The 27,469-nt window shown below is 38.7% G+C and overlaps 1 protein-coding gene across 1 annotated transcript in view; it reads left to right on the plus strand.

The window, feature by feature from the left end:
• The window catches only part of LOC106094640 (protein late bloomer), a 47,645-nt gene extending 20,764 nt beyond the window's left edge, over positions 1–26,881 (plus strand). Inside the window, exons 2-5 of the mRNA XM_059369817.1 lie at positions 26,082–26,249; positions 26,320–26,478; positions 26,546–26,743; positions 26,810–26,881. Coding sequence (XP_059225800.1) covers positions 26,082–26,249; positions 26,320–26,478; positions 26,546–26,743; positions 26,810–26,881 — 597 coding nt within the window. The remainder of the gene's footprint in view (positions 1–26,081; positions 26,250–26,319; positions 26,479–26,545; positions 26,744–26,809) is intronic.
• The last annotated feature ends 588 nt before the right edge of the window (positions 26,882–27,469 follow it).

Below are 27,469 nucleotides of genomic sequence, written 5' to 3' on the forward strand. Positions count from 1 at the left end.
ATTTGTGTACAAACAACAGGTCGCAATTTTTGTCCGATCGTCTTCAAATTGGGACGGGGATGTTTTACGGCCTAGAGATGAAGCCTATTGAAATTGGATAAATTTGGTTCAGATTTGCATATAGCTCCCATATATATGTTCGTCCGATTTGCAGTAATAATGCACTAAAATGATCATTTGTTAACCGATTCTCTTGCAATTTGGTAGGAAGGATCTTGTCTTTACTCTCGACATTACTGGTGATTTTCATAGAAATCGGTTTAGATTTAGATGTAGCTCATATGCATATATATATCGCGCGATTTTCACTCCTAGAGCCACTGCAATCGCATTTATTGACCAATCTTCCCACAATTTTGTACAATGCTTCTTCGACGACTTCAACAATATCCATAAAGTTTGGTCGAAATCAATTCTGATTTAGATGTAGCTCTCATATATATGTTCGTCCGATTTTGAAAAATATTGCAATAAAATGGTAATTTCTTAACCGATTCTTTCGATATTTGGCAGGAAGTTTTTCTTAGGACTCTTGCAATTTATAGTCAACATAAAATTCCACACTTACTTATGGTGATTTCGATTTTGTGTTCGATTTTCCAATAAAATGTAACCCCACCACTGGGTGCAGTATTCGTTTGTAATGGTGTTGCCTACTGAGAGTGGAAAAATGTTGCATTTTCTACACCGTGTCTATGCTACGGTGGAGAATATTGCACTTTAATCCAGCTGCTATCATTTCATAGTTACGTACACCACAATAACTGCGTGCTCTGAGTATTATGCATATTCGTGGTAAGTATTATGTATACTTGTAAGGTAAACTGTGCATAACTTTACGCATGAAGCAGCTGAAACCCTCCATTCAAGCAATTTTTGTTCAAACAGAAGAAGAAGACTAAATTTTTTGAAGGGAAAAGCGACAAAATTTGAAATCGTTAAGGCGTTTTATTTATTTAACTGCATATTAGATGTATTGTAAGAAAGTTCTTCATCGGAAGATGAGGATGCGGTGTTCAAAGTGTTAGTTGGTAAAAATGAGAAACACCGTGTAAAAAAATTTATTCAAACTGCTTCAATCAGCCCAGGCCATGTGATAGAACGGTCCTCCTTGCACTGGGCCTATCGAAGACATTCGACATGGTCACCCATGCCAAACTATTTGAGGACATCGCCATCTCGTCCCTCCAGCCAGGCCTGAAACGCTGAGTCGCTAATTATCTATATGGTCGCAAGTCATTTGTGGAATTTAGGGATAAGAAATCGAAACACTGCAGAATGAAATAGGGCGGCTTGATATCTCCGGCACTGTTTAACCTCTTCCTATCCCCATTCCACCCCCTCCAGACGGCATAGAGATCGTATCATATGCTGGCGATTGTACGATCATGGCAACGGCCCCCACCCATTGTTGACATCTGCGATAGGTTGAACGTCTACCTCAACGAACTTGCCTCATATTTCGCTGCAAGAAATCTGAAGATGTCTGCAATCATATCTTCAACCACGTTGTTCACCACAAATACGTGTGAGGTGAATACCGAGCTGACTTTGATGGTCGATGGAGAAATGATTCCGACCATCAAGTGTCCCAAAATACTTGACGTCACATTTGACAGCTCTTGCACATTCTCCCCGTATTCTGACCACGTACAAAGCAATTGACTGGTCTTATTAAGTTATGCAGCGCCAGTGTGGTCTCGTCAACTCTGTAAATAAAAAGTTGCCGACTCATTTCCATTTTTTTGCCGTTAAGACCACTGGAAATCACAAAATCATGTGCAAAATTTGTGTCAAATCGAATAACAATTGCGTCCTCTGGAGGTTTAAAAAGTATAATCGGGAGACTATATCTATGGAGGCTATATCTAAACATAGCTCGTTTTGGATCATTCACAATCCCATTCGGCTTATACTAATAAGAAGTATTTGTACAAAATTCCAAGCACCCAGCTTAACATCTTCGAGAGTTAGAGTACTTTCGACAGACGAACAAACATGGCTTAAACGAATAAAAGCCAAGACGATCAAGAATATACATACTTTGTTGGGCCTAAGGTCAATATTTTAAAAATGAATTAATTAGTACTTGTTTTATTGTTTATATGTTATTTATCTTATGCTAAATATGAATTAAATTTATTTTAGTCTTTTAAATATTTGACCAGATAATTCAAATAATCAAAACCTTTGGAAGCTATATGGAATGCTACGAAAGCTATTTTTATACCCTCCACCATAAGATGGGGGGTATACTAATTTCGTCATTCTGTTTGTAACTACTCGAAATATTCGTCTGAGACCCCATAAAGTATTTATATTCTTGATCGTCGTGACATTTTATGTCGATCTAGCCATGTCCGTCCGTCTGTCCGTTCGTCCGTCCGTCCGTCTGTCTGTCGAAAGCACGCTAACTTCCGAAGGAGTAAAGATAGCCGCTTGAAATTTTGCACAAATACTTCTTATCATGTTTTGATATAGCTGCCATATAAACCGATCTTGGGTCTTGACTTCTTGAGCCTCTAGAGTGCGCAATTCTTATCCGATTGGAATGAAATTTTGCACGACATGTTTTGTTATGATATCCAACATCTGTGCCGAGTATAGTTCAAATCGGTCCATAACCTGATATAGCTGCCATATAAACCGATCTTAGGTCTTGACTTCTTGAGCCTCTAGCGTGCGCAATTCTAATCCGATTGAAATGAAATTTTGCACGACGTGTTTTGTTACGATATCCAACAACCGTGCCAAGTATGGTTGAAATCGGTCAATAACCTGATATAGCTGCCATATAAACCGATCTTGGGTCTTGACTTCTTAAGCCTCTAGAGGGCGCAATTCTTATCCGAATGGAATGGAATTTCGCACGACGTGTTTCGTAATGATATCCAACAACTGTGCCAAGTATGGTTGAAATCAGTCCATAACCTGATATAGCTGTCATATAAACAGATCTGGGCATTTGACTTCTTGAGCTTCTAGAGGGCGCAATTCCTATCCGATTTGGCTGAAATTTTGCATGACGTATTTTATTTTTACTTTCAACAACTGTGTCAAATAAGGTTTAAATCGGTTTATAATCTGATATAGCTGCCATATAAACCGATCTGGGATCTTGACTTCTTGACCCCTAGAGGTCCCAGTTATTATCCGATATGCCTGAAATTTTGTATGACGGATCCTCTCATGACCATCAACAAACGTGTTTATTATGGTCTGAATCGGTCTATAGCCCGATACAGATCCCATATAAATCGTTCTCTCTATTTTAATTCGTGAGCCCCAATGGACGCAATTCTTATACGAATTGGCTGAAATTTTACACAGGTCTCCAACATATAATTTAATTGTGGTCCGAACCGGACCATATCTTGATATCGTTTTAATAGCAGAGCAACTCTTTTCTTATATCCTTTTTTGCCTATGAAGAGATGCCGGGAAAACAACTCGACAAATGCGATCCATGGTGAAGGGTATATAAGATTCTGCCCGGCCGAACTTAGCACGCTTTTACTTGTTAAATTTGCTTTCTCTAACAGATGAATGAAAATCAATTGACTCAGCTCCGCGAGGCAATTCTTCATGCCCACGTCTCTGGAATCAGCTCCGCGAGGCAATTCTTCATACCCACGTCTCTGAAATAATCTTCTGGCCAAAAGTTAAACGTATAAGCAATATTGATTCTTTAAGAGTAGAGATATTTAAATAATCCAAATAAGTTCAATATTTTTATTTTAAATACATTAATTTTTTTTTATATTTTAAATTATATTTAGCAATAGGTTAGGTTGAAAAGAGGGTGCAGATATTAATTCGCCCCATGCCACTATGGGCATACACCTAAGCCAGTAATCGGCTTGTTGTGCGCTCTAAAAACTAAAAAGTAATCTCTAAAAAAAAAACATTTTTAGTTAGAAATTCCGTGGTATTTACAAAATCCTTAGTTGCTTTCGATACCACTCGCCTATGTTGGTTCATGTCTGGTATTGTGTCTCCACCTAAGTGCCGGTATCTGTTAGACGCGAAAGACGCTCGTAGTGCTATGTGTCCCGTAATGATACCAATAGCTATACTGACCTCCTTCTTGCTTCCTTTCAGCAATAGCCTCATCTTCTCACGATCTGGATCCCCCATAGGATTTTCGCCGTCCTACCGACCGTTTCGCTGTTACACAATGTTGCATGCGCATTCGTCGCCCACTCCTTTAACTCGGACTGCGTCTACCCGAAAGGCTTCGTGTTAACCAAGTTTATTGATCAGTCCTCTGGCCTACACCGCCAAATCGTCTGCCCTTTCATTTCCCCTTACTCCGTTATGGCCCGGCACCCAAACGATGCGGAATTTGCCATCCTCAGAGAAGGCGTTAATCTACTTCTTACACTGCAAGACTGTTCGTGACCTTACCGTCCTGTTCGTGTAACATGATCTTCCAGATGGAAATAATAGGGTTCCGTCAATCCAAGACTGTGCCGATGGGAGCAGTGTCTCGCACTCGACTTCAAGGTTCATCTCATGTATCCGATCGGAAACCTCTTCCCTTCCTATCGTCGTCTCGATTATACCGCGATGGTATGAGCAGCTCCCATCCTCAATCCATTCTCCCATACCCGCAGTGGCTGCCTCACACTTAATCTGTATATCAATGGGACGGATATCTAGAATAGTCTCCAGTGCTCTAGTAGGCGTGGTCCTCATCGCTCCGCCTATGCCAAGACAACATGTTCTCTGAACCTATTGTATGGTCCTCATGTTGCACTTTTTTCCAAAGCAGTTTACCAAACTACTGAGGCGTAAGTACGTATTGGTTTAATCACGCTCCTGTAGAGCCAGTTTACTGTCATCGGATTCAGGCCCCATTTCAAGCCTACGGCCCGACTACATGGTGCCAAACATCTATAAGCCTTTTCAGTACGCTCCTGAATGTGACACTTCCAATTCAGTTTCCTGTCCAAGATCACACCTAAGTATTTGACCTTGTCAGATATCGAAATATTTAGGAATAAATCGAGAGTAAAAGCAAACACTACATTTGTTCTGTTTACCCAAATAGCTGATTTTCTAACTTATTTTGTATGAAGAAAAATGCTTACTAAGCGGCCTGTTGTTTGCTCGTCTACTTATTTCCGTTTTTAAATGACTAGAATTGGGATTTTATGCAAAGTCGAACATTTTCCATTTATTATTTAGCAAATGCGTTGGTACATTGCATATTTACAAGCGAAATTGTCGCTTTCAAGCCAATACGAGTTTACGAAAAAATCGGAAAATATCACCACGTTTGCCATATATTAGATATGAAAATTTCGATTTTGCATATAAATCCGGACTCCATAAATAACTTTGTTGGTACGTGTGTAAAATAGAAATGACTAAAGGAGGCAGGAATAAATATCTTAGAATTTAAGTTAAAATACAAAGCATTTAGCGGGAAGAGCGTTTTATTTCGCCATAAGCTAGCAAATCGGAAAAATTGCCAAATAAAACGGGCTAACTGTCATCTGTAAGAGATTGTCTTGTGTTGTTAGCCTAAAATGTCATAAATACTTTTGGAATAGATGCACATAAACTATTGGCCGTTAAAAGCAAAGAAAATTTGGAAGGAAATTCGCTCTTAAACCACAAGCAGAAAGGCCCAAACAGCATACAAAATAAAACGTTTGGAATACCTTTGCGATAAACAAATGTGTTTATTGTCGCGCCATGCTTGAGCCAAAACGAATTTCTACAGTTTGGCAATATTTAGCGCTATAAACAAAAATGCATCCTTTGCAATTGTCATCCCTTGTATTTGTTCTGTTTTTGGAATAAACTTATGGCTAAAATTTAAAAAAATTTATGTTACAATAATAAAGATAATATGTTTTAATTTTGAAATTTTTCTTCAAAAAATAAAAGTTTTCTAATTAGCAGATAATGTGTGGTATATAAGCAAATTTATTTCTCAGGGTGTAGCAATTCTACTGTTTCACAACTAGTCTCATTTCTCAACGGGTAGGTATACACTGTACAAACTCGTATATGTATTTTTCGAACTTATAAGGGTGGGTCGATTTAAATTCATACACCTGAAAATTTAATGTTATTGTAAAAATACAAGTATTGTGCCAGCAAATAACTCAGGTAACGAACATAAGTTATATCGAAAACTCTCTTATTAAAGTTATAACATTTGCTAGTAAAGTAACACTTTTGAATTAATATACCTACAGTGAGTACTCGTATTTGGTTATCTATATCGCAAACACAAATAGGACTTAGGCAATAGCACTATAAAAAAAGCAAGTAAAAAGGCATTAAGTTTGCAACCCACTGTTGCAAATTTCAATGAAATCGGGTAATAAATAAAGCTTTTATGGCCTTCAGATCCTTTATCGGGAGATCGGTCTATATGGTAGCTATATCTAAATATATTCCGACCCAAACCATATTTGGGTCAGTTGTCGGAAAGCCTTAAACTACTCACTGTTTCAAATCCAGCATGATGAAAATAAAGTTTTTATTGGTATTAGACCCTTTGTCGGAAAATCGGTCTATGTAGCAGTTATATCAAAATATGGTCCGATTTGGCCCGATCAAGAACTTAACCAGTGTGCATCAAAAAGACGAATCTGTGGCAAATTTCAGCTCAATATCTCAATTTTTGAAGGCTCCAGAGTTGTTGTTGTAGCAGTTTATTGTGTACTATCTTTCGTCTGCTTTATTCTGTTGAGTGTCAAGACCCAGGAACTCCGCGACTAAGATGGGGTGCGTCCACAGGGATCTGGGTCTGAGTCGAGTGGGTCTGGCCGGGCAGTTAAACAGGTGACGTGTATCGTGCTGTCCCTGGTTACAATCGGGACATACATCTTGCACGTCGGAACGTAATTGAGCCAGAACCACTCTGGTTTGCCGGGGGAGGTTTATTTCTTCGGGTGCAATGGGTGGCGGTCGTTCTCCAAGGACTACATTCACCCGGTAGCCAATTAACGCGTCTGCTACCGTGTCTGCATGAATGTTGTTCAGACCCGCTTGATATGCCGCTTGATTTAGGGGTTCTCTCTTATAGCGCTGAACCTCACGCTCTAGATCGTGTAGATCTACTTTAAGGCTTCTGGGCGGTGGGTATCTATCCACAAGATGATGATTTGGATGATTTCTGCGATAACAGCCCAAAAGGTATTGCTTAGACAGCATGTAGTTATGTCTTCGCACTGGAAGGATCTTTGTCTCCTGATGGAGGTGGTCCACATGAGAACTGAGGAGACAGCCCGTCGCAGTTCGGAGGGCGGCATTCTGACAGATCTGAATATTATTCCACTGCGTGTCACAAAGTTGACGTGACCACACTGGCACTGCATAACTTACCACAGACCGGCCAATTGCTTTGTACGTGGTCAACAAGGTTTCTTTGTCTGCACCCCAAGTGCTGCCGGCAAGTGACTTGAGGACCTTGTTTCTACTTTTGACTTTATTGCAGATTGCTGTGGCATGTGGGGAGAAAGTGTAGGAGCTGTCAAATGTGAGGCCAAGTATTTTGGGATACTTGATGGTCGGAATCATTTCTCCATCGACCATCACAGTCAGCTCAGTATTCACCTCACGCGTATTTGTAGTGAACAGTGTGGCTGAAGATTTGGTGGCGGATATCTTCAGATTTCTTGCAGCGAAATATGAGGTAAGCTCGTTGAGGTAGACGTTTAACCTATCGCAGATGTCATCAATGGGTGGGGGTCCTGATGCCATGATCGTACAATCGTCCGCATATAATACGATCTCTATGCCGTCTGGAGGAGGTGGGATGGAGGATAGGTAGAGGTTAAACAGAGCCGGAGTTATCACCCCACCTTGGGGAACTCCCTGATGCTCGGCGAATGAAAATACTCCTACGAGGCTCGGGAGGAGTAATGCCTCAAGCGTCTTAGCCAGTGGTGAGAGAAGGGAGATCGGTCTGTACGACTCCCCCAAACTCGGGTCTTTACCAGGCTTCAGTAGCGGGATCACTCTGTCCATTTTCCAGACATCGGGAACTATAAGAGTGTTCAATGACAGGTTAAGGACAGTGGTAAGGTACTCAACTCCAGGTAAATCCAGATTCTTCAGCATCAATGTAGAGATTCCGTCGGGGCCCAACGCCTTGGAAGATTTGGCGCCACGGGTGACATTCGTATCTTCGCCCACGGTAAATTGTGATGGCTGTTCATCGGCTCGGAGACCACGAATACGGCGAATGGCTCTCCTCCTTGCCCTGTCTCTCTCGGGATGCACAATAAATTGACGGTTGAACAACCTGAACAACCTCACGGTTATCTCGCCAAAAGTGACTGAGGTCCTGTCGTCCCGTCTACCGGGGTTCGAGAGAGACTTAACAGTGGCCCACAGTTTGCCTGCACCGGTGCCTAAGTTACATTGCTCCAAGTGTTCGAGCCACAAATTCCGCTTATGTTCGTTGACTACCCTGTTTATTTCCAGATTCAGCTCGCTGATTCTGGGGTTAGCGGGGTCCATAGCACGAATCCCTTCACGCTCGTCTGCGAGTACCACTGCTTGCGCCGGGAAATTGGGTCGCACTTGCGGTATTCGACCGGCTGGTATAAAGCGAACGGCTGTTGCGTTGATGATGTCTCGGAATTTCCTCTCGGCCATAAGCACATCAGAGGGGGTGGCAGTTCATAGAAGTGGCGATTGGTATACTCTCTGAAGCCAGCCAGGCCTTCTTGTAATTGATGAACGTCCGGCGCTCAGAGGTTATGAAGTCGGGTGGTCGGTCGATGGTGAGGATTTTGGGGAGGTGGTCTGACCCCAAAGAGATGACGACTTGGCAGGATACGTCACTCAGGAGATCAGGGGATGCAATTGAGATGTCTGGCGAGCTGCTGCACCTCCTCGTAATCCTATTGGGGGCATCCTCATTCACCATGCAAAACGTGGAGCTGTCTATCTGCTCTGCCAAAGCTATGCCACGCTGGTCGTTACCTAGGGGAGAATGCCATGACGAGTGATGTGCATTAAAATCCCCCAGAACCAGACGACTATGGCCAGATAGCAACCCACTTATGTCGGGGTTGTAGGCCTGGCCATTAATCGGGACACAGCTACCAACCGGCGGTATATACACGTTGTATATCTCTATCTCGGCAGTACCAGACTTGACTGCTACCCCCATACATTCCATGTATGGGTCACTAGCGTCAAGCGCAGGCGAGATAGGTCTATACTGCACGGAATGGTGTATAACGAAGGCCAATCCCCCACCTCCATTCCTTGAGCGATCCTTACGTAGCACATTGTAGCCGTGACAACTGTGCAAGCTGCAGGTGTTAGTCAGCTTTGTCTCCTGGATCGCTGCGACCGATATGCTCTTCCGACTCATAAAATCTACAATCTCATCAATCTTGCCACGCAGTCCGTTGCAGTTTAACTGCAAGAACGATACACTTCCCGGCACTGGCCTGGCAATAGTAGGGCTAGGGTGCTGTCGTTGCATAAATTGCAGTACGGGAGAGGTCGGGGGGTCCGACGACGAGGACGCCGAAGGCGACGACGGCGACGCTTGTGACCCACTGCTGGCTATGTTCGCACAGCACCTAGCGACATAGCCAGTATGACTATACTCCAGTAGCGAAGTTAGGCCAGAGCAAGAACGGAAATGTACCCACTCCAAGCACCGGTTACACCTCACCGACACTGACCGATGATGAAGGCGGTTCTGACAAACGGAACAGAACCAGGGTCCGGGGTTCTTTTCAATCCCGGCACGGACCAGAAGCGTACGGAGAAGGCACTCCGGGATGTGCCTCTGCCATGACGAAAAAAGACGAACACGTACACTGAGGCGGCAGCCCTTGCCGATGAGGATTCCATCGGGTCAATCCGGTGCGTACAACCGGATTGACCGGTTGTATATATATATATATATATTGCTCCAGAGTGATTACAACAGACGGATTATGAGTAGATTATGATGTAAAAGATGCATGTGCCACCGACGTAATTCCAAAAGAAAGGAATTCTCCTCTTAAATCTTATCTTATTTTAAAACGGTTTTAACAAATCCTTTAAAACAAGATTGTAGCAGGTCAAAATATTTCGCATAAAGATAAAATCATGCTTGAATTAAGAGATTGGCTCACTTGCCCACCAACAACGACATCAACGATAGAACCCTGTGGCGATGGTGGCTCAAATTCCCACTAGGCTGTCAAATTCCTGGCCACTTCCTAATTGACTTTCTAGTGTTTATGTTTTTATGTAGCAGCCACAAAATCAAAATATTTATGATTATAAACTTACAAATTAAAACAATTAAAATGTGAAAAAGAACAATATATATATATATATATATATATATATATATATATATATATATATATATATATATATATATATATATATATATATATATATATATATATATATATATATATATATATATATATATATATATATATATATATATATATATATATATATATATATATATATATATATATATATATATATATATATATATATATATATATATATATATATATATATCAACATTACATAACCTAAAATGTTTTATGCGTAAAAGTTGTGAGAAAGTTGTGACAACAAAATCAGCTGATTTCTTTGTGTTTTTGCCAGGAATAGAGCACGCATATGTTAGCTTGTTTGTACAACTTAACATGTGCTAAATCTGACATGTCATAAGACAACTACATGTCGCGTAATAGAGCCTTAAGCAGTAAAAACCGAACACACACATTTTGCGGCCAAAACAGAATGAGTGAGTTGTGCTTTATTTCGTGCGTCGCGTTGGCTTCGGAAAGGTTAAAATACCCTACTTAACATATTGCAATACTGAATGATGTCTGTTATCAGACGTCAAAGTCAAAAAAAAATGTTTAACTTTAGCTGTGTTCTATTTTAGTACTATATAGTGCAGTGCAATGAAATCTGTATGAAAATGACAAATATTCAGGACAACTAAGTTCTGGATAAATTTCCAGTGCAGGCTTATGTAGAACATCTGTTGCCGGGATAGCCATCATATGTTTTTCACTAATAAGTGTGGCCACTTTCAAAAATACCTTCATTGTGAATGGTAAAATAAAATTAAAGCCAATTATTTATGCAAATAATCTTAATAAATTTTATTTGACTGCTATTTTCACAAATATTTGCACCTTTTTCCTCGTATTGTTCTGACAGGTTGGCAAACAGTGTTACCACATCATAGCAAACAAACAGACTTGAACTGGATACGTTTTATACCCTCCACCATAAGATGGGGGTATACTAATTTCGTCATTCTGTTTGTAACTACTCGAAATATTGGTCTGAGACCCCATAAAGTATATATATTATTGATCGTCGTGACATTTTCTGTCGATCTAGCCATGTCCGTCCGTCCGTCCGTCCGTCTGTCTGTCGAAAGCACGCTAACTTCCGAAGGAGTAAAGCTAGCCGCTTGAAATTTTGCACAAATACTTCTTATTAGTGTAGGTCGGTTGGTATTGTAAATGGACCATATCGGTCCATGTTTTGATATAGCTGCCATATAAACCGATCTTGGGTCTTGACTTCTTGAGCCTCTAGAGTGCGCAATTCTTATCCGATTGGAATGAAATTTTGCACGACGTGTTTTGTTATGATATCCAACAACTGCGCCAAGTATAGTTCAAATCGGTCCATAACCTGATATAGCTGCCATATAAACCGATCTTGGGTCTTGACTTCTTGAGCCTCTAGAGGGCGCAATTCCTATCCGATTTGGCTGAAATTTTGCATGACGTATTTTAGTTTTACTTTCAACCACTATGTCAAATAAAATACAAGTCGGTTCATAACCTGATATAGCTGCCATATAAACCGATCTTGGGTCTTGACTTCTTGAGCCTCTAGAGGGCGCAATTCTTATCCGAATGAAATGAATTTTTGCACGAAGTATTTCGTTATGATATCCAACAACTGTGTCAAATAAGGTTCAAATCGGTTCATAACCTGATATAGCTGCCATATAAACCGATCTGGGATCTTGACTTCTTGACCCCTAGAGGTCGCAATTATTATCCGATATGCCTGAAATTTTGTACGACGGATCCTCTCATGACCATCAACAAACGTGTTTATTATGGTCGGAATCGGTCTATAGCCCGATACAGATCCCATATAAATCGTTCTCTCTATTTTACTTCGTGAGCCCCAATGGGCCCAATTCTTATACGAATTGGCTGAAATTTTAAACAGGTCTTCAACATATAATTTAATTGTGGTCCGAACCGGACCATATCTTGATATCGTTTTAATAGCAGAGCAACTCTTTTCTTATATCCTTTTTTGCCTAAGAAGAGATGCCGGGAAAAGAACTCGACAAATGCGATCCATGGTGGAGGGTATATAAGATTCGGCCCGGCCGAACTTAGCACGCTTTTACTTGTTAATGATAATTTTTTGCCCTTCACGGCTTGTCTATCAAGTACTGAAATAAAACACAGCATTTGTCTCATTGTTCTTTTGACATTTGTTTGCTTAAAAAATGATCAATTAACATCAATAATATCCTCTGCTCTCTTTGAAAACAAAAATATTGGACTTGAGATTACGGATTGCTGCAGAAATTTCGCATTCAAGTCTAGTACTGACTTTATTCTCAGCGAAAATGCAAGTAAAATTATGGCGAAATCCGACTCTTTACTTTGACAGAACACAAACGAAAGTCAAACGACAACACACAACAAAGACAACATTATTAAAACAGAGTTGATTGGTGCACATTTCGTCAGCATTTAATAACATTGGCAATTAATTGAAGCGAAATTAGTATTTGCGCAGCGACATGTCAATACGATTTTGCTTAAGGCTCTATTATATGGCATGTAGTTGTGTTATTACGTGTCAAATTGATGTATGTCGTGTGATATATACGAAACTAACATATGAAAATAACTTTTCAAGGTAGCATATGAAATTTCTGTCGATTAGAGCTTGCTCTATTCCTTCTGACAAAAACATAAAGAAATTAGCTGTTTTTGTTTTCAGTCGAATGAAAGCAACCCCAAATTAAATTGTTTTTACAAATTTATGATTTAATCAGCTTTTTCACATCTTTACGTTTACGTTTAAAAAAACAGCAGCTTTTGCTGACGTTTTTAGGTTATGTCATACGAAAATAACATACAGGTGGGATAACAAAAATGATGAATCGTATGTCAACCGACAATTTGACAAACATTTTCAATTACATGTGCACACAAAAAAGTGACATATCATAAGACATCTACATGCCGTATAATCGCGCCTTAATGGATCACTTCACAGTATCACTGTTACGGAATATGTTCGCATTTTCCTCGTCCCCATTTTTTTATAATGCGTTTTGACAGTTGATTGAATGAAAAGACGAAGTCAGTACTAAGCTTTAGCGAGAGGGTGTTCATCAACAAGTGCGAAAGTGTCTGTTCTTAAGAAAAAATATTAGTGGAAGTATCGACTTTATAAGTTGAAAAGCCGAAGACGGATTTAATTTTTTAATAACAAATAATTTGTAATGGTAAAGGACAATCAAAAGAACATTAAAGTCATAAAAATTACCTAAAAAAATATTTTCTTTGTATTGTTTTATTCGATGCTGCCTTTTGTGACTATAAAAAATTGAGTGCCGAGTAAAAATGGTTCTTCTGGGCCCTTTAGAAATGGAATTAGGTGATCGGTTTATATGGCAAAGAAATCAGCTGGTTTTGTTGTCAGTCGAGAGAAAGCAACCTAAGGTATACTAATATATATAATGAAGCTGATTAAATATTGAGGAATTTCAGAGTTGTATCGTCCCACTGAATTATCATACACATTTCAAACAAACGACAAATGGTTATTTCAAATTTTAAACTCAAATTCAAAAACCCATTTGAAGAATTTCAAATACAAGTTTAATGTTTAAAATAGTTTTTATCTAAAATAAGGGTAAAAATAAAAAAAAAACAAGAAATGCGTAAATCTAGACTTTGCCGAGAGGATGGTGGACCGTTTTTTTCTATCCCTAAGAACAAAGCAAGGTGTCAACTGTGGGTAAATGTATGCCCAATGGAGTTCAGCAAATATGATGTCATATGTGAACATAATCATGCATAACTTTTTATATGTAATAAATCTCAAAACTTGTATTTATATATTGAAATTATATGTAAATATAATAATTTATCAAAAACAAGTGCAGCTTTTTTTTTGGTTCAAGTTCTGGCTCTATGAAAAGCATCACCTTTGCTATATCCAGGCCAACCCGATCGTCCAATGACTTATACGACCATCCAAACTTTTGCGCCACCTTCTATTTACTCTGATGTAGCAGTCATATAAATGTGGTTGCAATCTGTATTCCTCTCTTGCAAAGAAATTGACAAATGTAAACCATTGTGCAGGGTCTTGACGGACCATCAAGGCCCTCGTTGGGTGTAATTTAGAACGGATTATATCTTAATATAGCCCGCATATAGACCATTCTCTAAATTTCAGGCCTTTGTCGCATTTATTACCCGAATTGGCTGAAATTTACAATATGAGTTGTGCAAAGACTCTCAAAATTCGTTATTATGTTATATTGTTTCATTTCGAGTGCGAGACAGCCACTGCGGCGGTATAATAGAGGCGACGATAGGAAACCTGCAAGGAATGGAAGAGGATGGTAAGGTCACGCCTTTTTTGAGGATGGCACGATCCTCATTGTTTGGGTGTCGGGCCATAGCGGATTGAGGGGGAATAAAAGAGCAGACGATTTGCCTGTAAAGGTCAGAGGAACTTTGTTAATCCGGAGCCTTTCCTAGCACTGTGGAACTGCGAAACAGCAGAGAAGACGACGAAAATCCTATGGGAAAGATGATGAGACGTTGGAACATTTCCTATGTCATTGCCCGGCTTTGAGGCTAAAAGACACCGCCACTTAGGTGGGGATAGAATACCAGACATGAAACAACTTAACGGCGTGGTATGGAAAATAATAAGGAATTTTGTAAAGGCTCTATTACACGTACATGTCAAATTTGGCACATGTTGAGTTGTATATGCCGTGTGATACAAACGAAACTAACATATGAAAATTACTTTTCAAAATAGCACATGTAATTTTTTTTCGATTAGAGCGTGCACTATTCCTTCTGACAAAAACATAAAGAAATCGGCTGTTTTTGTTTTCAGTCGAATGAAAGCAATCCTAAATTAAATTGTTTTCACAAATTTATGATTTAACCAGCTTTCTCACAACTTTAATATTTATTACGCACAATAAAAATCAGATTTCACTAAAATTTTTAGGTTATGTCATACGAAAGTAACATACAGGTGTGATAGAAAAAATGATGATTCGTATGTAAATTGACAATTTTACAAACATTTTCAATTACATTTGAATACAAAACGTGGAATGTCATAAGGCATTTACATGCCGTGTAATAGCGCCTTAAGTCGCTTAAAGCGTGTGTAATCCAAGGATGGCTTAAACAATCCGCACTTCAAACGTTAAAAATGTTAACTGTTTGACATTTCTATGTGAGTCTACATTTTCCTTGACAAGTTAGTGGAACAGAGTTGCATCCCAATTTTTTGTTGTTGGGCATCTGACCATACCTTGTATATGATTCTACCATGAAGCAACTCAGATTAAATTATCTTAAAAAATTTATGATTTAACCACCTTTCTTACAACTTTAACAATTTTTATGCATACAAATGATACATCGCATGTAAATTGACAATTTTGAGAAAGATTTTAAATTACATGTGAATACAAAAGTTGACATGTCATAAGACATCTACATGCGTGTAAAAGCGGCTTAAGGCCGCGTAATGAGGTACACCAAATAATATTAACACAAAATCTTTGATAATCATATAATTGTATAACGGTCTTTTTTCTCAAACACTGCTATAGGGAAAACAATGAGAACACACACTGAATTTCCTCACTTATTCGAAGACTTTGAAGCACTTCTTTTATACGATTTAAATAGAACACTCACACTCACGTGCTTTTTTTGCCGTTGGGATACAGACTGATAAACTGAACATGCTTTTACCCCGACAGTTTTGCACTATGTGTTTTCATACCATAGGTATGTCTGTCCATATTGTTTACAGCGCACATTGCAAAACAAAAACCAGTAAACAAGTTTGGTTTATTATGGGGGGCTAGCTGTAAAAACAACAAGTAAAAGCGTGCTAAGTTCGGCCGGGCCGAATCTTATATACCTTCCACCATGGATCGCATTTGTCGAGTTCTTTTCCCGGCATCTCTTCTTAGACAAAAAAAAGGATATAAGAAAAGATTTGCTCTGCTATTAGAGCGATATCAATATATGGTCCGGTTAGGACCACAATTAAATTATATGTTGGAGACCTGTGTAAAATGTCAGCCAATTCGAATAAGAATTACGCCCTTTGGGGGCTCAAGAAGTAAAATAGAATAGAATAGAATAAAATAGACCGATTCAGACCATAATAAACACGTATGTTGATGGTCATGAGATAATCCGTCGGCAAATCGGATAATAATTGCGACCTCTAGAGGCTCCCTCTAGAACCTCAAGAAGTCAAGACCCAAGATCGGTATATATGGCAGCTATATCAGGTTATGGACCGATTTGAACCATACTTAACACAGTTGTTAGAAGTGATACTAAAACACTATGTGCAAAATTTCAGTCAAATCGGATGAGAATTGCGCCCTCTAGAGGCTTAAGAAGTCAAGATCCAAGATCGGTTTATATTACAGCTATATCAAAACATGGACCGATATGGCCCATTTACAATACCAACCGACCTACACTAATAAGAAGTATTTGTGCAAAATTTCAAGCGGCTAGCTTTACTCCTTCGGAAGTTAGCGTGCTTTCGACAGAGAGACGAACGGACGGACGGACACGGGTAGATCGACATAAAATTTCACGACGATCAAGAATATATATACTTTATAGGGTCTCAGACGAATATTTCGAGTAGTTACAAACAGAATGACGAAATTAGTATGCCCCCCATCCTATGGTGGAGGGTATAAAAATAATTTTGTATTTGTTTGTTGGTTTGTTTGTATGTTCCTTATAGACTCAGAAGGGCTGATTTTCTTGAAATTTTCACAAATGATGCATAATGACCCCGTGGTGAAAATAGGGTACTACATTTTTTGATATCTGAAGGGGGCCGGACCTCAGAAACGCCAGATCTTGGAGATAGGTGGTACGATTCAAGCGAAATTTTGTGTGCTCTCATATAGTACCCTAAAAATAAAAATTTGGAATCCCAATTTCGGATGGTGTACCTAGGGGGGCTGCCCCACCCTAAAACCTACCAAACATATATTTAGACCAATCACGACAATATGGGACTCAAATGGAAGGTATTTAGAATAAGAAAACGTATCTGATATTTAATTGTCGGACCAAATGCTAGGGGGATCACCCCAAGCCCCAAAACACCCCTACATCGGCAATATGGGACTTAAACGAAAGGTATTTACGAGTAGAATACGAATCTAATATCCAAATGTGGGTCCAAGTTTCTGGGGGTCCACTCCTTCACCATAAAACACGCCCCCAAACAGGACTTATTTACTGACCTTGGGATTATGGGGCTTAAATTAAAGGTATTTGAGTGCAGAATTTGAATCTGCTATCCAAATATGGGACCAAGTGTTTGGGGGCCGCTTCTCCCCAAAAACAGCCCCAAAGGGGACAAATTTACGACCATTGCAATATGGGGCTCAAATGAAAGCTCTTTGGGAGTAAAGCACGAATCTGATATCAATATTCTGGGAAAGTGTCTATGGGACCACCCCCACAACACTACCCAAGTAGGAAATAGTTGCTGACTATTGCAATATGAGGCTCAAATAAGAGGGTTTTTAGAGTAGAACACGAATACGATATATATTTTCAATGCCAACTCACTGAGCGGCCGTCCATCCCCCAAAACACCCCACAAGCCGGTCACGTTTGCCGACTATGGAAATATGGGGCTCAAATTAAAGGCATGTGGGAGTAAACCACGTATCTGATATCAACATTAGGGACCAACTGTCTAGGGGACGACCTACCAACATAACCCCCAAATAGGATGTATTTGCTCACCAAGACAATTTGGGTCTTAAAGAGAGTGGAACTTAATATTTAAAGTTTTTAGGGCCAATACCCCAACCGGACATATTTGCCGACTTTTGCAATAAGGAGTTTAAATGAGATTAGAAAACGAATTTGATATCCAATTTTGAGGCCAATGGCAATATGGGGTTCAAATAAATGAGACATAGTTATATGAGAATAGAGCACGTTGCTGATATATTTTCCGGGCTTGGTGTTTGGGGGACCACCCCAATCCCCAAAACACCCCCTAATCGGGCATATTTACCGACCATGTCAATGTGGAGCTTAAATGAAAGGTATTGGGTGTAGAGCAAGAATTGATACTCACTTTCGGGAGAAATTTTCTGGGGTCTACCCCTTTCCCAAAATACACCACAAACAGCAATTTTTTAGTGACCATCGCAATATGAGGCTCAAATAAAGGTATTTGGGGGTAGAATACGAATTTGATATCCAAATGTAGGACCATGTATTGTGCATCACCCCCCTGGAGTACACCTTACATCCAAACTTAAATTCGTAGACCAATAAATATCATATGGGATATTTTCGTAGCATGGTATTTCATTAAAAGCTCTTTAATTGTCGAAAATAAATATTGCAAGGAAAATTTTGTGCCATATAAAGTTAAAGAAGGCGCAGCGGAGCGGGCCCGGGTCAGCTAATTACAGTATAGATATCAACAATGCTTTGCATGGATAGTATTGACTGCGTTAAATAAGGAATGCCATTGTTGAATTTAGCAATGTATACAGGTAGTTTTGGTGCAGGATGCAAATGGTTATGGACAAATAACAAAGCGAATCATAGACGAAATCGGGCGATAGGTATATATGTTTCTCAACCGATTTCTTTCAAATTCGCCGGTAATATCGAGACTCATAAGGGACTCCATTGTGCCAAATTTCGTGAGTATCGGTTCAAAAATTACGACGAACATATATATGGGAGCTATATTTACATCTGAACCTTTTTTTTTGCAGTTTCAATAGGCTTTGTTTCTAGGCCAAAAAAAGACCGTTCCAAATTTCAAGATTATCGGATACAAATTGCAAGCTATTCTTTAAACACAAATTAACATGACTTTGAGTCTATTGGTATACTTATCAACGGGTCTAGCTTTCTTTCTTCTGGGTGTTACAAACAAATTCATTAAGTTATAATACCCTGTACCATAGTAGAGATGTAGGGTATAATTATTTTCAAATACGTATTCACAAAAGCAATTTCTATAAAAAACTTTTTCATTCAAATAGCCCAAAATGCTTACTTATTGATGTTAAATGTCCTAGCAGCAAACGGAAGTGTAATATAAAACTTGCTCTTATGCACGCAACAAAACAAAACGTTTGGAATATCTTTGTGTCAAACAAATCTGTGTTATTGGGAAAGTACTATTTTTACAGCAACTGTGCAACATTCACCTTCACCGTTGAACGTTAGTCGTGTCTTTGCCTTATTATACCCACCGTCCAAGGATGGGGGTATATTCATTTTGTCATTCCATTTGCAATACATAGAAATATTCATTTCCGACTCTCTAAAATATATATATTATTGACCGTCATAAAAATCTAAGACGATTTAGCCATGTCTGTCAGCTGAAATCTCGTTACAGGCTTTAAAAACTACGATATTAAGCTGAAACTTTGCACAGATTCTTGTATAGGTCGGATATGTGGGTTATATCGGACTATATGTTGATATAGCCCCCATATAGACAGATTTTCCGATTTAAGATTTTAGGCAAAAAATTTGGCACAAAATTTGGATATAGCTGCCATATAGAGCGATCTCCCGATTTAAAGTCTGGGGGCCCATAAAAGGCGCATATATACATATATACCCGAGTTTGTGGGTATCGGCCCGGGCGCACTTAATGCCTTTTTACTTGTTTTGATATTAAAGTCAATTCGGTTATAGAAAAACTTTTATGAACTTCGTCTGTGATAACGTCTGTGATAACGGTAACAAAACTTATTTTAAGCCAAAAATGCTTTGTTTACAGCAAAATACAATTTGTCACATAAGATGATTCTTCGGTTTGTTTATACATTTTGTGTCTTCCATTTAGCAGAGACTGTACCTAAAAAGGCAATTTTTTATTATTAAAACGATAATAAGTTTTTAAATTTTACTTTAGGTGAAAAAAATTTTCGTATTTACAATATCACAAACAAAAATCCTTGAAACAAACGGCGCCAGACTGGAGGCAAAAATAATTTCTACAGCGCATAGCTTGTTTGTCAATAAGGAACTATCCATGGTTTATATTTGTCTCAAATTCTTGCTATTTCATCGTTAACAAAGTCCCAACGTTTTTCATAAAAGAAGTTTACTTGTCGAAAAGTTCGTATGTGGCTAATGAAATATTTTTTTGTGCATAGAAAAAAAGTTGCTGACTACTAAAGTTTTTTTTTAGGAAATTTGTAAGCAGCACTGTGTTACTGACATACATTTTTTTTTGAGGTTACTTTTTAGTATTTAGAGCGCATTAAAGGATTTTATTAAGAAATTTGTAAGCAGAACGGTTTTCCTGACTTAAATCTTCTTTTTTATATACTTGATCGCCTCGACGTTCGGAGCCATGTCCGTCCGTCCGTCTGTCGAAATCACGGTAGCGGTCGAACGCGTAAAGTTAGCCGCTTGAAATTTTTCACAGATACTTAATATTGATGTAGGTCGTTGGTGATTATAAGTGAGCCACATCGGTTCAGATTTGGATATAGCTCCCATATAAACCGATCTCCCGATTTGATATCTTGAGCCCTTACAAGCCGCAATTTTTGTCCGATGTGGCTACAGTTTTTCATGTAGTGTTCTGTTATGAAGTTCAACAACTGTGCGAAACGTTCCGAATCGGTCTATTACCTGATATAGCTCCCATATAAACCGATCTCCCGATTTGACTTCTTGAACCCTTTCAAGCCGCAATTTTTATCCGATTTCGCTGAAATTTTGGATGTAGTGTTCTGTTTTGACTTCGCTGACTGTGCTTAGTAAGGTTAAAATAGATCTATAACCTAATACAGCTCCCATATAAACCGATTTAACTTCTTGAGCCCTTACAAGCCGCAATTTTCGGTTCGATTTGGCTGAAATTTTGCATCCTGTGTTCTGTTACGACTTCCAACAACTGTGCCAAATACGGTCCAAATCAGTCTATAACCTGATATAGCTCCCATGTAAACCGGTCTACTTAATATTCTTGTTAGGTTCCTAGAAGCTTTAATTTTTGCTGGTTTGACAGAAGTTTGGTATGTAGAATAAAATTATGTCCTTCAACTATATTTATATTGTATAAATTTTTGGTTAAATTCATTATGGTTAGTTCCCGAGATTCGGCCCGGCAGAACTTAGCACGCTTTTACTTCTTAGTATTTAGAGCGCACAATAAGCCGCTTCCTTGGTAGGTGTATGTCCATAGTGGTATGGGGCGGACTAATACCCGCACCCTCTCTTCAACCTAAGGATTTACAAAAATCTTTCCTATTTTATCGCATTTCCTTATTTAGGGGTTTGTAATTTGGAACAAATTAAAAAACTCAAACAGTAAATTTTGAACACTTTTTAAAAATATTTCACTGTGCCCAGTCTACTGTTAAAGACTTCAGAACTAATAAATTCCTACGAGAATCAACGCTGCTTTCTACAGAGCTATGTATTAATAGGTTTCGACCCTTAATCGCTATAGGTTTCGACCCTTAATCGCTATAGGTTTCGACCCTTAATCGCAATAACTTGCGAATGTTCACATCCGCTAAATCAGAAGACAGGTTTTCAAAGAAATGATAACCTAAAGTGGAACTCCTTCTAACTGTTAGTACGGGACACACACACAGAAGGTGTTCTATAGTCTCTTCTTCCTCGATGTCGCTACAGCTTCTGCAAAAGTCGTTGCTGGCAATCTTCAGTCTGTCAGAATGTTTTCCGATAAGACAGTGACCTGTCATGACGGACACATTGATTGAGACGTCTGTTCTAGCCAACGACAGCAAAGCAGAGCTCATCAAGTCTAGATGAGGCCACATAGTTTTGGAATGCTCACAGCCCCCGCTTTGTGACCATCTATCATTCTTTGCCCTTCGGGCCTGGTCCGGAAAACTTAGCTAGAGGCATACCCACAGATTCCATTGTCCCTGGAGTGTGAAAGTTTGTTCCTAGCCTTGCAAGATCGTCTGCTTTAGAATTTCCTGGGATATCTCGGTGGCCCGTCACCCAGAACAGGTGAATTTTGAACTGTTCAGCCATCTTGTGTTCAGAAATACGTTCTCCAGGGATTTAATGACTGCCTTGCTGTGTGAGAAGATGCCAATCGTCGTAATGACATTATATCTAAGCCATTCCACCACTTCCTTAATTGCAAGGATCTCCGCTTGATACACACTGCAGTGGTTTGGTAACCTCTTCGATATGATCAGTTCTAGACCTTTAGAGTACACCCCAAAGCCCAACTTGTCGTTTAGTTTGGAACCATCCGTATAGAAGTCTATGTAACTTCTGTTACCAGGGATACCATAATTCCAATCGTTTCTATCAGGAATAGTGGTACAGTAATTTTTATCAAAAGTGGCTCAGGTATGGTGTAATTCACACTGCCTGGAACATCGGATATTGTATCAAGTATAACACAGTGTCCTTGGCCGCAACTTGACCAATGGGAAAGCTCCCTTAACCTCACGGCAGTGGTCGCTGCAATTTGGGTAGCCACAATGTCCAGAGGCATAAAATGTAGCATTAAATTCATTGCATCAGATGGTGTTGTCTTCAGTGCGGCTGTGATGCACAAACAAGCCATCCTTTGGATCCGGTTAAGTATTGAGCAGTAGGTGGATTTTTGAGACGCCGTACACCAGACCACAACACCATGTAGCATAATAGGTCTGACAACTGCAGTATATACCCAATGCATGACACGTGGTATAAATCTCCAACTTTTGCCAATGGCTCTCTTTCAGGAGTATAGAGAAAGAGTGGCCTTTCTTGCCGTTTCCAAAATGTTGGATTTGAAATTCAGTTTCCTGTCCAGCAAAACGCTCAGGTATTTTGCGCTTTCTGTAAATGGAACATTCTCTTCACCCAAGGAGACAGGTTCCACTGTAGGCAACTCGTATCTCCTGCTGAAAAGAACTACTTCTGTCTTGCACGGATTTATGTCCAGACCACTTTTCTGTTGCACGTAGAGCTTCCTGAAGTAAATCTCTCAGAGTGCTGGGAAACTTTCTCCTAACCACAATTGCCACGACCTCAGCATACGCTACCGCTTTTATGCCTTTTCCTTCCAGATACAATAATATATCGTTAATGGCTATATTCCAAAGTAGAGAAGATAGCTATATCTATATCTGAACCGATATTGATGAAACCTTGCAAATATGTTCAGACCAGTAACAAAACAATTCGTGCCAAATTTTGTGCAGATCCGTTGAAAAATGTAGTTACTACGGCCATTTAAGTGGAAATCGGGCGATATATGCATGGGAGCTATATCTTAATCTGAACCAATGAACTCTTGCAGATATGTGAAGATCAGTAACAAAACAATCCATGCAAAATTTGTGCAAGTCGGTTGAACATTGTAGTTACTACAGCCTTTAAAATTCAAATCGGGCGATACATATATAAATCTGAGCCGATTTTTTCCAAAATCAATAGCGTTGATTGAGCCAAAAAAGTGGCATGGGATGATAGGACTACAAATACGACATGTACCTTGATTACAAAAATACATGTACAGACAGACAGATACACTGACGGACAGCGGACAGACGCACATAGCTAAATCGAATCAGAAAGTGATTCTAAGTCGATCGATGTACTATCAATGGGTCTAGCTCTTTTCCTTCTTAGCGTTGCAAACTTAAAATACACTGTACCACTGTGGTGGTGTAGGGTATAATTAGGGTTCAAATTTCATGGACCCGCACCACCCCCAGTTGGTTTTAATAGGCTATAATGATAAAATTTGCATAAACTGCTTACTCGTTTTTTTTATTAAAATTTTTGGAGCAATATATCTCGGAACATTTTTCTGCATTTCAATGCAAGTAACCGTAGTAATAAACAAAGAAACGGCAAAAACATTAGATAAGAATGGGCTTCTGAGTCAAATGCGATAACCGGCCTCAAAGAACTTTAAACGTGCGTCATAAAATTGAATGTTGCCTCATAAATATAGCTAGCCGTGGGAATATATATGTAAGTTAAGTTTTAAAGTAAAAAATAAGAATAGCATATTGATATTTCTTATGACATTGGTATACGGCCGTTAGTCTACTGTTCAAATGTTATAATTCTGTGATAGATTTTCATAGTTTAGAAGTTGAACTCGTGTAAGAATTGTTCTCTGTATTGAACACAGATTTTTATGAAGTTAGCTAAGGATTTCCAATCTATTTTGAGACCATTTAAAATGCAAATTAGATCATTCTCATCAAGCGAAACCTTTTGGAAGTATTGAATTCGAAATTCTTTTTAAGCGGGACTTTTACATAAAAAGTGTGGCAAACTTTCATTTTCGTATTGTATTACACATTGAACATCGAGGATTTGAGTTCTGGGAACATATAAAGATCATGGTAATGGTGATTCGTAAGCTATTTGGCTATAATGTAATGTGGGATATTAAATCGATATTCTTCAAAGGCATATGCTGTCCAAAGTACAGGTCTGTGGCTAACTGCAAAATAATTAAATCGGATTTAGTCAGTTCTAAATATTGCGCCTTGTTTGAGAATTTAGGTAGTTGCAGGTATAAAAGTGATGTTCATTCTATTTCGAAGTTTCAAGATTGCCAATTGTATTATAAAAGCGTCTGTGAGACCACAACTGTGAAATACATTTTTATTAAAAGTTATAGTGAATTGGCTTTAGTTTTTATTAATTTATGGAATTATGGAGCCATTACGACTCGTATCTAAAATCTACCATAGACTCAGCCCAATCGCTCTCTTCGAGGAAGACGCATGCATCAGTAAAATTACAATATTCGCAAATTTTTTGCTTTAAAAATATCTTAAATGAAGAAAATAAAGGAAAAGTGCCTTCATCTCGCCCAAACTTGACATTGAGTTATAACCACGGTTGTTGATTCATAAGTGAAATAATAAAAAAATCAAATCGGCGGATGATGCCTCGAAAAGTTTCTTGTATTTGCGGGTGTTTGAGGCCACACGTGAACCGTAATTATTTTTATTTTTTAAGCGTTGGAATCGATAAAATTGACTTGGCCATTTACTTTTTACAAAATAACTTCATATACATGTTGCCCGCGGCTCCGGTTTAAGGTTCAATTTTGCACCACTGCCGAAGACGGTTTAGTCTCTTCAAATGTTGTCGTTGAATCAAATTGAGACAATGATTTCAGTAGTCCATAAACAACACCAAATTGTCCATTTTGGTAATACATCGGTAACTCTTGTACGTCTGTTCTTTACCCCATGTGCGACGGTTTTGCTTGTTCACGTATCCATTTCGCCAGAAATCAGTCTCATCGCTGAACACAATTCATCGATAAAACAGTGGATTTCCTTCGATCTATTGTTACAGATGACAAATTTTCATAATAAATTTCAACGATTTGCAATCGTTACACATTTGTGAGTTTCTTAATGATAAATGGCAGAGTATGCTGAACACTTTTCACTTTCACATATGACATTTTGGCACAATTATCAACCAGAGTAGGATTGCAGCTCTGGTTGATAATCCTCCTCCATAGGATGGGAGTATGCGAGCTTCGTCACTCCGTTTGAAACATCTGTAGATATTAGCTTTAGAATCCATAAAATATGTATATTCTTGATCGAAAAGGCATTTTAAGTCGTCCATGATCAATCTGTTTAAAAAACGCTATCTTTTGAAGGAGAAATATAAATATAAAACATGACTATTTTAACAGTTTTTTTAGATGAAACGCTTAAAATATTTATCACAAATCTTTTTTTGCATAATTCAATAAAAAGGTTTTATACTTTCCTCTTCTTCTAATAGCTCCTCGGTATTGGAACCATTGTAGTGAATTGCTTGGCTTTGAACAACTACACCAATGAGGGACGTATGGTTTGCATTTTCCTGATTTCATTGGGCTCCCTCGTTTTCATAATCTCTTTCTTTGGCTGCTGTGGTGCCATTCGGGAAAGTATATGCTTGACTTGGTCGGTAAGTGGTATTAGCTCCTATCGTCTTTATATGAATGAAAAATGCTTTATCCCACAACATTTCATTTCAGTATGCTGTATTTCTGATCATTTTGATAACAGGCAATGCAGTTCTTCACTTTGGTTACATTTCACACATCGACGGCGAATCTAAGGCTCGCAAAGACATTGACAATGCTTGGAATAAAACATTGAACGGTACCGATGAAATGACTCACATCCAAAACTTGGTAAGTGTAATGCCCTTCAATGACAATGGATTACGGTAACTTGATACTTCTATCTTCTGTTGAGTAGTTTGCTTGCTGTGGAAAGTTCAATTCGACCGATTACACCAATGCCAACTTAACTATTCCCGATAGTTGTTATCCTGACAGAAGTGCAGGTAATGCTTCAGTTATATATTCGGATGGTTGTTTGGATAAGTTGATTGCTTTCTATGAAGCCGCCGAACACTGGATAACCATTTTCAGTTGGGCTACTCTAAGCGTAGAGGTGTGTTGAATATTTCTATTGACCTGAAAGAAGATCTGTAAAACGATTTATTAAATTTTTTTATAGGTTGTGGCTCTAGTTTCTGCTTGCATATTGGCCATAACGTTCCGCAATCAACAGCGCAGATCTAGATACTAGATGAAAATAAATTTTATGATTTTATTTTGTTCTATACAAACATTGTAAAAATATTAATTGTAAATTTAATCAATTTATTAAATTATTTATTTGGCATTCTGCAATGAATGCATACAGCATGCATTTCAAAAACCCAATATTTATTGTTGATGACGTTGAAAACTGCACCACTTACGAATCCATAGCAGCTATATCTAAATACATGTACCGATCAGAACCAATCTCGGCACGAACTTCGAAGTGCCTAAAACAACATACGATTTCAGCGAAATCGGGCCCAAGATCCTTAAATGTGTGATCGGTAATATGAATGGTATATCCCAATACTATAGGCCGAAATTTTTGTACGACAATGCACACCAATTTTTTTTGTTTATTAGTTGAAGAATTTTACAAACGTTTTATATATATTTCCAAAGGTGTATTTATAATTGAGATAGGCTTGCAAATACTTCCGCAATTTCAAAAATACGGACATCTTGTAAGGCCAATGTAGCGCATAGGTTAGCATATCCGCCTATGACGCTGAAGGCCTGTGTTCGAATTCTGGCGAGACCATCAGAAAAAAATTTCAGCTGTGGTTTACTT

This window comes from Stomoxys calcitrans, chromosome 5 (genome assembly GCF_963082655.1).
Source record: "Stomoxys calcitrans chromosome 5, idStoCalc2.1, whole genome shotgun sequence".
NCBI classification, from domain to species: Eukaryota; Metazoa; Arthropoda; class Insecta; order Diptera; family Muscidae; genus Stomoxys; species Stomoxys calcitrans.